This window comes from Pteropus medius, unplaced genomic scaffold (assembly GCF_902729225.1).
Source record: "Pteropus medius unplaced genomic scaffold, Ma_sr-lr_union100, whole genome shotgun sequence".
NCBI lineage: Eukaryota > Metazoa > Chordata > Mammalia > Chiroptera > Pteropodidae > Pteropus > Pteropus medius.
Window position 1 is genome coordinate 1,928,994 of NW_024342471.1, and position 12,943 is coordinate 1,941,936.

General features: G+C 40.1%; 1 protein-coding gene across 4 annotated transcripts in view; it reads right to left on the bottom strand.

Annotated features, from left to right (window-relative positions):
• LOC120603417 (shieldin complex subunit 1-like) overlaps nucleotides 1-12,943 on the bottom strand; it is a 96,730-nt gene that overhangs the window by 63,454 nt on the left and 20,333 nt on the right. The window contains exon 3 of one of the 4 annotated variants that reach the window (XM_039863772.1): nucleotides 9,163-12,429. The exons of the other annotated variants lie outside the window; for them this stretch is intronic. Coding sequence (XP_039719706.1) covers nucleotides 12,395-12,429 — 35 coding nt within the window. The 3' untranslated portion in view covers nucleotides 9,163-12,394. Of the gene's footprint in view, nucleotides 1-9,162; nucleotides 12,430-12,943 lie in introns of those variants that run through there. 4 annotated transcript variants of the gene reach the window in all.

Below are 12,943 nucleotides of genomic sequence, written 5' to 3' on the forward strand. Positions count from 1 at the left end.
AATGCTATGTGAACATTAGGATTTGAAAAGGCAATCTAAATTTTAGGATCTTTAAATAAAACTGGGAAGACTCAAACTTCAATCTACATTGTAGAAAATAAGAAATTTTATCATAAAATTGCTTCATACGTACATTTTTCCCTTAAAATGCAAACTCGTGACATCTAATGAACCAGCCACATGAATCAGTATTTTAGTTGCAAGTTCTAAAGCAAAGTATCTGTGTATTCTGCTTGGTTAACAAATGTATATTTGTACTCCATTCCTGCAATAGAATTCAAGCTCTTATTTATTTAAAAAAAAAAAAAATCATGATATAGGAGAAAACTCCCTTCCTGGATAGAAATATAGAATAGCCACATTTATGGATATCACTAATAAAGAATTAAATTGTTTACATTACAAAAAAGCAACCTCCACCTTCTAAAGTCAAGGCTGGGGGCTGGCTGCCTACCTACAAGAAGCATGTTTTCTGGTCTGTTCCTCTAGGCTCTGACTATACAAAAAGCAGCCCTGCCCCTGTAGGCAAGGCCTATATTATTCAAAATCACCTTTGGTTCTTGAAATTCTTCAGTCGAGGTTGACATGGAGGAAACGGTACATTACGTCATGCTCCCTTCTACTTCAAGTAGTAGCTCTGAAAGAGTTCCCCTTTTCTCTATGCTACCTGTCCCCCAAATATGATTTCTCCTTCCATGAGCTCACATCTAGGTGGCATTTTCCAGCCACCTTGGCTGCCAAGTGTGGCCATATGACCAAGTCCATAACCACAGCAGTGGTGGAGTGTATGGAGGGGGTGGGTGGAGGGGTGGGTGGGAAGAGAGGCAAAAAGCTGCAGTCAGCTGGGGAGAAACTGGGAAGGGAAGAATGGAGAGAGTGGGCATTGACAAATTAGACTCATCTGTCAAAGTCCTTTGCTATAAAAAAGGAACAGAGAAATGGGGCAGCAGCCGAAGAGCAAACCGGGGTCAAGGGAGGATTTTTTCTCTTTTTTTCTTTTTAAGATGGGAGATCATCACAGCATGTTTTATGTTACTAAAATGAGCCAGTCAAGAGGGGAAAATCAATAATTCAGGAGAGAGGAGGTAATTGAAGGCATGATGTCCGTGACCGGGAGAGAGGAGTTGGGTGTTGCATTCAAGTGAAGGGATCGGCATTAAATAGCACAGACAATTCACCCACTGTGACAGGCGGGGGCACCCAGGGGCCAGGCAGGAGTGTTCAGATGTTCTCAGTAAAATAAGAAGCAAGAAACAAGGTTATGAGCTCATAGGGTGATCCTTAAAAGAGGTAGAAACAGTGAGGCTTCCTGTAGACCCAGACAACAATCAGCCTCAGGCTGGACCCGTGGAGGCACCAAAGCCCACCCATAGCCCAGCTCTCAGCTTGAGAAGTGCCAGTCAAGCCCATTCATTTTATTTCTCTCCTTTCTTTTTTTTTTTTTTTTTTTGGTGATTGATTGATTGTTTGATTGTCATTCTGGGGTCATATTCATGTTGTATGCTGCATTTTACTTTCAGCAAAACAATATACTGTATAACATTAAATTATTGCTGTTAATTTATTAGTTTTGTTGTTTATGGTTTTGGTTTTATCATTATATATGCACACTATGAAGCCTAAGGCATTTTTTGATCTTTAAGCATTCATACACACACACACACACACACACACACACACACAAATTAACAATGTGAGTAATGGATGTGTTATTTATTTTGATCTTGGTAATCATTTTACAATGTATATCTATATCAAATCATCATGTTATATACTCTAAATATACACAATATTTTATGTCACTAATTCCTCAATAAAGCTGAAAATAAATGCCAAGCCCATTCTAAAAGAGAGGAAACGTTTGACAGAACCTGATTTAGCAGCCAGGAAGGGGCAAAGGAGGCAAATTTCTCAGAAATCAAGAGCGGACAGAGAAAAACCACTAATCTTTTAACAATGCTTAAAAAACTAAAAATCCTTGATCCATTTACTCTGTTTTCCTGCTGTAGTCTTCCTACTCAGTGAGAATCATACTGATGTCCCAACAGGGAAAATAGGCTAAGGATATTTTCAAAGAATTCATAGGTAAAGAAATATAAATGGCCAATACATATGAAAAAAATATATTGCATTTCCTCTACAAAGGCAGAAAGTAGAATGGCAGTTGCCAGACGCTGAGGGAAGAGGGGAGTGGAGAGTTATGTGTTTAATAGGTACAGAGTTTCAGTCTGGGAAGATGAAAAAGTTCTGGTAATGGCTACACAACAATGTGAATGTATTTAATGCCACTGAACTATTTACTTTAAAATGGTTAAAATGATAACTCTTATGTTAAGTGTATTTTACCAAAAAAAAAAAAAATTTCATTTCATTAGCAAAGAAACGCAAATGAAAACGAGATGGCAATTTGTGCCCATACTGTTGCCTCATTGAGGACACACAGTGAGCATAATACCTGTGGGATGAGTGGATGTTAACAGTCTCACAACTCACTCTGAGGAAAGTCAACTGCCACATCTTGAGGACAGTCAGCGGCCCTATGAAGAGGCCCACGTAGAGAAGAACTGAAGACTCCAGCCAAGAGTCAATGAGTAAATCTTCTTGATCCGCTAGCTCTAGTCAAGGCTTCAACTTGACTAGAACCTCATGAGAGACCCTGAGCCAGAAACCCCCAGCTAAGCCATTCTCAGATTCCTGACCCCCAGAAATTATAAGATAATGAATATTTGTTGTTTTAAGCCACTGAGTTTTGGGGTAATTTGTTGTTACTCCTGATAGATAATTAAACTCCCTATCTCTCAATATCCAGTATGCTATAACAAAGTTCTTGCCAAACTATATTTTAGAGGTTTATAAAAGTCAGTCACAGACCCCCACATAATTTTAAAGCCCCTTATTTAACGTATTAATAACTGACGGATCTATAATTTTTTATTTTCTCCGTTGATTAAACTCAGACAGAAAAAGGTTTTTCAAAGGACTACAAGTTGCTGTCATGACATTCAACACCCAAGCAAGCTGTGTATTTCAAAGAAGAATTAGGAAACTCTTTGTTGTATGGGGCTTCAGGGCAGAAGCCTTTCCAGCAGGCTCTCCCTGTGCAGTCTGCTGAAGTCTTTTGTGTAGCTCTAAGTCAGCTCCAGATCTAGGACAACACGTCAGGCTCTTAGTTATAGCCTGGCTGGTTTTGTCATCCCTGGCCTCTTTCTCCAGAACAGTGTGAATCAAAGGCCCAGGTTAAAGCTTAAACATCAAACCTAGAGACCAAAAGAAGATGAGACCAAAGGAGACATAAATAAAACCTTTGTCTATTGAGACGATGTGGTAGCAGGCTAAGCTATCATCTAATATCAGCCTGAAGTAACATTTTCCCTTCTTTATTTTATGAACCTTACCTCGTCTTTCACAACCATTCTTTTTTAAACCTCCCATGACAATCAGCCTGAGTTTGCCTGGTAAAAATATCACTGCGGGAGACTGTCTTCTAATTTGAACATTTCGGAGGCCGGTTTCTTGGGCTTTTCTATCACTAGATGGTAAATTCCAAGAAGGCAGAGATTGCACCTAGCTCACACTTCAACCTAAGAGCTAGCACAGTGCCTGGCACATAGTACATACTTACTGAATATTTTATAAATAACTGCATTGAATTTGCTTTCCATCTCTGAAGGTATATCAATTGAAGGACATCTGCTGAGTGCGTATGGGTATGTATGGTGCAAGGAGCTGGAAGGGCTATGAAACTTAACATGGCATATACCTGAAGCACTTAAAAAGACTATCAAGTCCTCACGTGTATCCACTGGAATCCAGTAGTTCTTTAGGCATACACACAAAGATGTGACTGTCCTAGCAAGTTACGTGATTTTAAATATTCTATGTAGTTCCTATGGTACCTGAAATCAATCAGCATGCATTGAGTACTTACTACATGTGATGAAGGCAAAGCAGTTATTAAGGTGAGCATTACCATTAATAAGCAAAGTTTAGGATTGAAAAGAACAGATAATTTTTTTCCTTCTAATGTTCTGTATTTCCAAATTCTCAATTAGCATGTATTGGTTTTAAAGGCATAAGAAAATAAATGGTACTCCTGAAGGGGAGGAATGAGGTGGGTAAAACATTAGGCAGGTCAATAAAAATGAGGCAGGAAGAAGTACGCCCTGATGGGAAATCATAATGAAAGAACACAAGCTTTGGAGTCTACACATCTAGGTTAAATCTCAGCACTGCTGCACATTCGCTGTGTCTCTGGGCAGAGAGCTTTGCCTCTCTCAGTTTCCTGATCTGTAAAGTAGGGATAATGGTGTCTTATTTAGGTAGAGAATGAAGATTAAATGAGATAATACACTGAAGGCTCTCGGCACAGTGGTAAGAGCAGAGTAAATGGTGGTTATTATTTTAATATTATCGTGAGTGACAGAGAATGATATCTGATGCAACTCCTGGGGTCATAACAGCTGTCCCAGATTTCTCTCCTAATATACAGCTATAGAGCTTTCCCCTCCTCCTCTCTTCTATCGCCTTTTTTACAGTCTTTTCTTCTGTTCCACTGCTTTTGTCTCTGTCACTGGTAACTAGTAATATCCACTTGTGTGCTTAGGTCTGCGGGTGGGATCTAGTTTAATAAAGCAAGGGCCAGGTCATGTGATCCATGATTCCAGCCATCCTACCAGCTCGGTATGTCATTTCAAGCCTCTTACTCACTCTTGGCAACTCTTTGTCATCTAACCTATAAAATGTGGATAGGCTGGCTTCATATATTGGTCACAGGTAACATAGGATTTTGATCTGGAAGAAGGGAAACAAGATGTCTGTGACTGCCTCAGCTTTCTGCCTGGCGATACTTTCTGGTCCACAGTGTAAAGAGTGAGAATCCAAGTAGAGGACAGCAGTGTCCTCACTGAGGTGACAGACTGAAGTTTGAGGTGCCAGGAATTTGTGAGACAGAGTCCTGGAGAGGAGAAAGAGCTCCTGAAATTGGCACAGGAGGAAATGGCGGGGGGGCTGTTTTGTGCATCGTAGGATGCTTAGTGGCATCGCTGGCCTCTACCTCCTAGATGCCAGTAGCACATCCGTGGTTGTGACAACCAAAAACATCTCCAAACATTGCCAAATATCCCCCGGGGGGCAAAACCACCCCTGGTTGAGAACCACTGGTGTACAGTAAATACTTGAGTTATCTACACAAATGAGGAAGGAGAGAGGCAACTGTTATAAGATATAGGGTAATAGTAGTTAGAAGAAAACTAGTCCTGGGCTGGAGCTGGAGCTACTGAGGTCCAACTGTACTGGGTCATTCTTGGTGGCAGAGTGGCAATCCTCTGAGGAATAAGCTGGGCTGTGGCACCTGGGACCATCTCATGCGAGACAGCAGCTTTTCCTAAATGAACACCGCTAATCGGATACCTAGGCATAGGGAAATACCCATTGAGGGAAATAAAGGTTTAACTGTTTACGCCAAGCAAATGAATCTAGTTCTAAGGATCTATTTAAGGAGAGCCATATCTGTTAATGCTATCGAGATTTACTCCAAACAGTAATTATTAATTTCGCAAAATTAAAATGGGTTGTTTATTTTGTGCAAACATGTACTTTCAGATCTTTTCTACTATTCAGTCATACATCTAGTTCTTTGGTGATTTTTTAAAAAAACCTGTCATTTTAATCACTTACAAACACAGTTTTAGGAAAAAAAAATCCACCCCCAACATTTCTCACCTCCTCTTATGAGAAATTATTATTTTAGTTCCACCTCTGGAAGTACATCCTAACGATGTATGTGCCACAACTCTGCATCTGCGACTATGACAACTCATTAAAAATGCCACCCCCTTAAATTCCCTCATGGTGTATAAATTTGATGTTCTAAAACAAATATTTTACCACGAATTAAAGCTTTATCAAATAATATTAACCTAACTTAAATTGGCTTCTATAGCACTTCTCCCGTTTGTAAATATATTTCTTGTACATAAAAATGTACACGAAAATCTTTTGTTAGTCATTAGGCTTCATTATAAACGTTCTCTAATATTTAAAATATAGCAATATAGTTCTCAAGCTATGACTCATTTAATGAGAATATTCACTCACCAAATGCACTGGGTCAGATGTGTACAAGGCGATCCACTACAAGATTGTTTGTGGGAGTAAAAAAGTGGCAACAACCTAAACATCCATCAAGAGACATCATGTTAAATAAATTATAGTTCAACCGTATAATGGATCACTCTGCAGCCACTAAAAATATGAGATCTACATGTACTAACTTGGCAAGATGCCTTGATATAGCATTAAGTGAAAAAAGCAAGATAAAAAATGGTATCTATGGTAAAATTCCATTTGTATTTCAAAAAAATAGATATGTGTGCTGTTTGTATGTAATATGTGTGTATATGTATGTATATGTATGTTTATAATTGCATAGACAATATCTGGAAAGATATATAAAAGTTATTTACAATGATTACCTCTAAGAAGAACTATTAAGGAGACCCAGAGCTTCTACATTTCACTCCATACTCTTCTGTACTATTTATTTTTATGGCTATTTTTTTTAAAAAAAGGATAACAAAGGACTTTATCACAAGCATCGTAAATATCATACATATGCCGAAGTGAGACTTCCCCCAAGGACTAGTAGCAGTAAGTCTACAACAAGAACAAAGACATACTCTAAGCTATTCTCCGGAGCTCATTGTCTGAAATCACCAATAACTTCTAGGAGAGTGAATCCTGAGGCCGAACAAAGAAAGGCTATACCTTCAAAAAGGAAATCTAAGAAGTACCTCTTTTCCAGCAATGTTAAAATAATTCTAGGGTTTGCAATGTGCCAAATCAGGAACATTCTACAGAAATAGAACTCTGTTACTTATGAAACTGCTTTGAATAACTGGGACAGGTACTATTTTCTGAAGTTAGAAGTTTACACAGTATTTCTGGATTTTGATATTTTTTTAAACCCAAGTGATATCATTGTGCCAATTTTGAATCATAATTCAAGCACAATCAAATGTGGCAAGAGCTGCCCTATGCCCAGCACAGGAGAGGGACACAAGGCAAAGGCTGGCCGAGGAAAGGCATGGCTCTGCAGGGCTCCGGCTGAAAGCAGTAGGCACAGTCTGGGCCTGCAGCTGATAGCAATGAATTTCTAAGGCAGTGTGTTCATGAACAAAATGAGAATCTAAGGCAGAAAATTACAGGTCATGGTTATACGCCCACTCACTCTCATGTGCTAAAAGCAAGTCTTGTAGTGGAAGGGTACAATATATGGCATTCTAGTGGAGAAGGTGGTGACAGAGGGATGGCAGCCATCATTGCCACCACTCTGCACCTTCCCCCACCCTGGGTTACTCAGCTCACATTCTCTGGGGGCACAGAATCAAAACCGTGGGATTAAATAAGGAGTGTTGGTATTTTAACTGATCGACATATCATGGGCAGGCAAGATGGCTAGGAAAGCCAACTCTCCCATCATTCTGCGTTGACATGGTGATGCTGAAACTGTCCATGGCCAGAAGCAGATTTTAGTAATCTCACCAGCTCCTGGGACAACACCACGGCCCTCTGTTCCACTTCTATCAAAATTCAATTGTTTGGTTTCTTTTAGGCCCAAACTTAATCACTTCAGAACTTGGGAAGTCGTTTGTCAAAACGCTGTGCCTGACTGGTTAGAATGAAAATGGACACAAGGCATTTATTGCAGATAATCCACTTCCTCACAGTAATACATGGAAATGGTCAGTGCTTCTAACCTACCACAATGGATAGTGTATATGAGAGAACAAAGATGAGTAAATGTTCTAATTTTCAATAGGGAGGAGGAAGGTACATTTCATAAACCTATACATCATGGACAACTGAACCTGATACTTAAACAAGTGGCAAAGTATAGGGGTGGAGACTGTCACTTGTGACACCTATTGTGTGTCTAATTCCACTGGGCAGGTATTATTATCCCCATAAAACAGATGAAAAAACTGAGGCTCAGAGAATTTCTTTAACTCATCTAAGGATACCAAGTAAAAAGTGATAAAGCCCCTCAAGCCCCAAACCCTGTACTTTCTCCCCATTCAACAGAGAAACTGAGGCCGCCAGGCCCAGCCATCAGCCACCATGTTTGGCCCACCTCTGCCTGATCACAAATTTAGCAGAGTTCAAGCATTTACATTCCTATATTGCCGTCTGCCCCTAAATAATCAACTTTTTATCTTTTCGAAGAAATTGAAAAAATGTACCTCTTATAAAGGCCTAATTTCTTAATTTAGAGAAAGCAAAAGAGGGATTGGGGCACCGATTATAAAGAAGAGTGAGAAATAGAAACTCAGTCATATTACTGCAGCTTCACGACTATTAGTCCGAGAGCTGGGCATTAAGGTACACCTTCCCTGGGTCAAGAGAATACTACCTTCTGGGAGGGAAAAAGGCCATTTGGGGTTAGTGTTGTAGGATTTTTGTTTTTCCCTCAGCTATCACTGTGGCATGGCGCCAGGGTTCCTGCTGCCTGGACTCCACCAAAATTTCCTGGACAGTTGAGGCAAAGGCTTTATTTCATGACTAGCATACAACATGCTTTCCAGTAAAACTGCCAAGGCATCTATGAACACATCGCTTCTCTTGGGTTGTTTTTCTCTAAACTTGCCTTCAAACACTTCAAGTTTTCCAAGTCAACAGGAAACATCTCATGCAAAAGTGAACAAAATCCTGCTTCTGAGTGCAAGCTCCTGTTTGATGCACCAGCACGTGTTTCCATGCCAGTCACAAAATGTAAAGTGGCACTGGTACACAAAAGTACGTGACAAAAACAGCTGATGGATACATACATCAAGTGCGACTTCTGCAACTGAATTCCTGGGGTACACCTTGTGTTAGGCCATAAATGGAATGTTCTTGTACAGTCACAGATCACCCTAAGAAAGTGAAAGGTTACTGGATGTGGCAGACGCTGAGCAAACCAAACTGGCCTGCAGGTTTAAAGTCTTGTAATAAACAGACAGGAGACTAAGTGGAAGACAGATTATTTTTTTCTTCCTCTTTACTAATGTTTCACATTAATTTTATTGATCCAGCCGTAGGAACAGGCAGCTTCCTTTTTTGACCGAGGAGACAGGAGACAGGCTTCCAGCCTTGCAAAAGCAAGCCCACAATTGTCTCCTCTTGTTTTTTTGTTTGTTTGTTTGTTTTGTTTTGTTTTTTACTTTATTCCTTTAAATGTTAAATTTGAGGTCCAGGAGTCTGTGGGGTCCCCTGAAACCACATGCCACATTTGAAGCTCATCTTTTTTTCCTGGGGATAGCTTTCATTCTTTCTGTTAGATTCTCAAAGAGATCTGCAATCCAACAAGGTGAAGAACAAATGTCTTAAAGCCTTCAAGAATGTCCTGATGAAATTCTCATCCATAAAAAAAAAAAAGATGAAATATTGCTGTTCGTGACAACATTGGTGGATTTTGAGGGTATTATGCTAAGTGAAATAAATCAGACAGAAAAGGACAAAAACTATATGATTTCACTCATGTGGAATACAAAACTAAAAAGTAACAAACGAAACAAAACAAACATATACAAACTCATACATACAAACTTAGCGTGATGGTTACAAAAGCGAAAGAGGATTGGAGAAGGGCAAATGGGTCAAGGGGGTGACGGAAGGAAACTAGACATTGGGTGATAAGCACACAATAGAGTATACAGACATCAAAGTATAGTGCTGTACACTCGAAATTTATACTATGTTATTAACCATTGTAACTTCAATTAAAAAATTACCATCACCAATCCCTCCAACCCCCATCCCTCCAAAAAAACCATGTCCTATTGAAATACAGTCCCTCTTGAGTTGCAAGTGTTATAGGCTTACCGAGTATATGGCTGAGGATGAGAATAAGCCCAGGACAGGGAGGAGGGAAAGCCAGGGCTGGCAATCAAGCCAGATGGGAGCCAGAGCAAAATGTAACCCATTTCGCTTTGTCTTGGCACTGGCCCTAGCCCTGCAGTGTGTATGACAGAGAATTCTACAGTGTAACCACTAGGAGAAACCGTGAAAAGTATTGCTCCATTACAAAAGTGTGTCTTGAAGGGCCCATTTGGTTAAGGGACAGTATTGCAGATGGCGACCGAGAGCTGGAGTTAGACTGACTTGCTCCACCACAGCCTTGGTTAAGTAACCAGGCTGGGCATGTTTTCTCAATGGTAAAGTGGGGATTAAAACAGTATCTCTCTCTCTGCTTATTCAAGGATACCTCAAGTAAATAGTCAGTAAATGTCAGCCATCGTGATTACTATTTCCATGTGACTTTATACTCCCTTTGTAATTATCTTTGTGTGTGACTTTTGCAGTGAACATTTCCTGAGGCTGAGAGATTTATTACGATCTCTATGCTAAATCTTCCATTTAAGAACTTGTAGTCACATGTGTTAAAAGAATATTCTTAGCTTTGCTACTTAACTATTTTAGAATTTCTATATTCGAAAGACCAAAGCAAGATTATTTCCTTCACATTTTTCCTACATCTTTTTTTCTAGAGATATCACACAAAGCCTAAAATGATCTGAATACTTCTAAGCTCAACAGACATGATGACGAGATGGATTTTCCAACATTTGTCACTGATAACACTTACTGGCTAAAAATGTGTGTGTGTGTGTGTGTGTGTGTGTGTGTATGTGTGTGTGTGTGTATTTATTTATTTATATGAGGCTTCAAGCTTCTTTGTAGTGTTTTCATAACTACTCTATTTTATGTATGTGTTTATTTATTTATACCCCTCCCTTTCCTCACCAGGGACTGAAAGTAGCTTTAAAGACACATAAAAATTGACACGTTAGCATGAAATAGAGCCAAGGAAGAAAAACAAGGAAGAAAGAAAACCAAAATCCCTGGGAATTGGGAAGAAAAAGGTATTATTCTTATTTCATAGAGAAGCACACCAGAGCACAGAGCTAATAAATGACTTTTTGAAGCTATGTGGGTTAAAAGCTAGAAATAACTTGAGACTAAGACAGCCGGAAAAATAATATCGTGGGACTCTGGAGTATGAGACATTTACTTAAAACAAACTTACATGGAAGAGACCACCGTCCAGGTCGGCAAAGCTGGGCAGAGCCGTGGAGCCTCCTCCGTGAGAGTCCGGAGCGGCATGTGGGTGGAGCTTGGCGGAGAGGTAGTGCTGACCGCCGTGGTGATAACCGATATTGTGGATCAGTTACTCGCAAAGTGCCAGGTTCCATTCTAAGAACCTTCTAAGCATCACCTCGTTTAATACTCACCACGGTACCTTGTGAAGTAGGTACTAGTATTCAAATTTTTCAAATGAGGAAAAGGAGGCCCAGGAGGATGAAGTAACTTGTCCAAAGTCAGGAACTGTGTGGCAGATTTGGACCCAGGCAGTCAGACTCCCGAGCCTGTTTCTAACCTTCAGTGTCTCCCCCTATGCAGTCAAAGGCCGCCAACAGGAAAGCTGGGCCTGGAGGACCAGGGACATCCTTTCACCAAGCTGACAGCGTGAGAAGAGCAGGCATGGTGGGTGCATTAAGGAAGTTGCAAGGCAAAACAAGGATTCAGAAAACAAGAGAAGCCAGGATGTAAATCCCCAGGCCTATCCCCAGGCCTTTCATGGGGATGCTGGCAGCTTTCTAGGCAGGAGAAATTCCTTAAAGTGACCTTATAAGGAGTCAGGACAAGGCTTGTTTCCAAAACCAACCTGAACTGTGAGATAAGATAACAGGGTGATGATGATGATGATGATGATGATGATGATGATGGTGGTGGTGGTGTTGATAATTAAGGTTAGAGCCATCATTCAACTCTCTATGAGTACTTACTGAACCTATACTATGTACCAGGCAGGCACTGTACTAGGCACAATGATTTTGAACACAAGACTTTATATAACTTCCACAGCACATTAAATATTTTTAAACATCCAAAATTTTCTAAATTTTAAAATACAGCACTGCTAATTCTTCCATCTCTGAAATAGGCGAGTATCAACTTCTCAGGCTATTTCTATTATGGTACTCTAATAATTTATTGTTTTTTTGGTACAGGATCCCCTCCTTCTCCTTAAGTCTTCTTCAGAGGCCGCCCCCATCTTCCTCGGGTCTACCCTGTACTCGCTTAGAGCTGTGCTCATTTTCTTCCATCAGATCCTCTCTACCTGGGCCTTTGATGGAGTCAGTAAAGCTATATGACAAAGACTTCCAATCCTCCCGCCTCCAGGCCACTGAGAGGATTGCACTTCCTGGCTCTTTCATGGAAATGGGTCATGTAAAGAGTCCTGGGCAAGTGTTGTGAGTAGAAGTGATGTTTGATGCTTGTCTCTTCCAGGATGAGTCATTTTACTGCCAGTGAGGTCCTCCGGAACTCTCTTTTTCCCTCGACATGGCCGTGGCTATATTTCAGATGGTCCCTGGGTAACCAGCCATCCTGACAGCCCAAAAGGAACATGAAAGATGAGCGAAAAATAAACTTAGATTTGGGAGTTGTTCGTTACCCTGGTGTAACTTAGCCTCTTCTGACTGACACAGCCTTTCAATGAGACTCAAAATTTCTGGTCCTTAGTGATCACCCCTTCTTCTTTTCCAGAGATGGAAATAGAGACAGAGACAGAGACAGACAGAAATACAGATAGAGTTATAGAGATAGAGATGGAGATGGGAGATAGAGAATAGATATATGTAGATACGGACACAGATAAATTTTTCTAGTCATTTCTTAGGGTTTCAGGTGGGAGGAAGAGGGTGGGATGTGTGCCCTACCAGCCACCTTGCCAGTGTGTGTATATAAATTATTTAAATATAAAAGTAAATAGAAATTACAGCCTTAAGAACGCTTAGAGAAATCTTAAAATTTGAATCTAGAAATATAGGATAAAAAAATTTTTAATCAATAAGATAAAAGATACAAATGTGCTGGAGTATAAAAAGCAATGTGCTTTGAA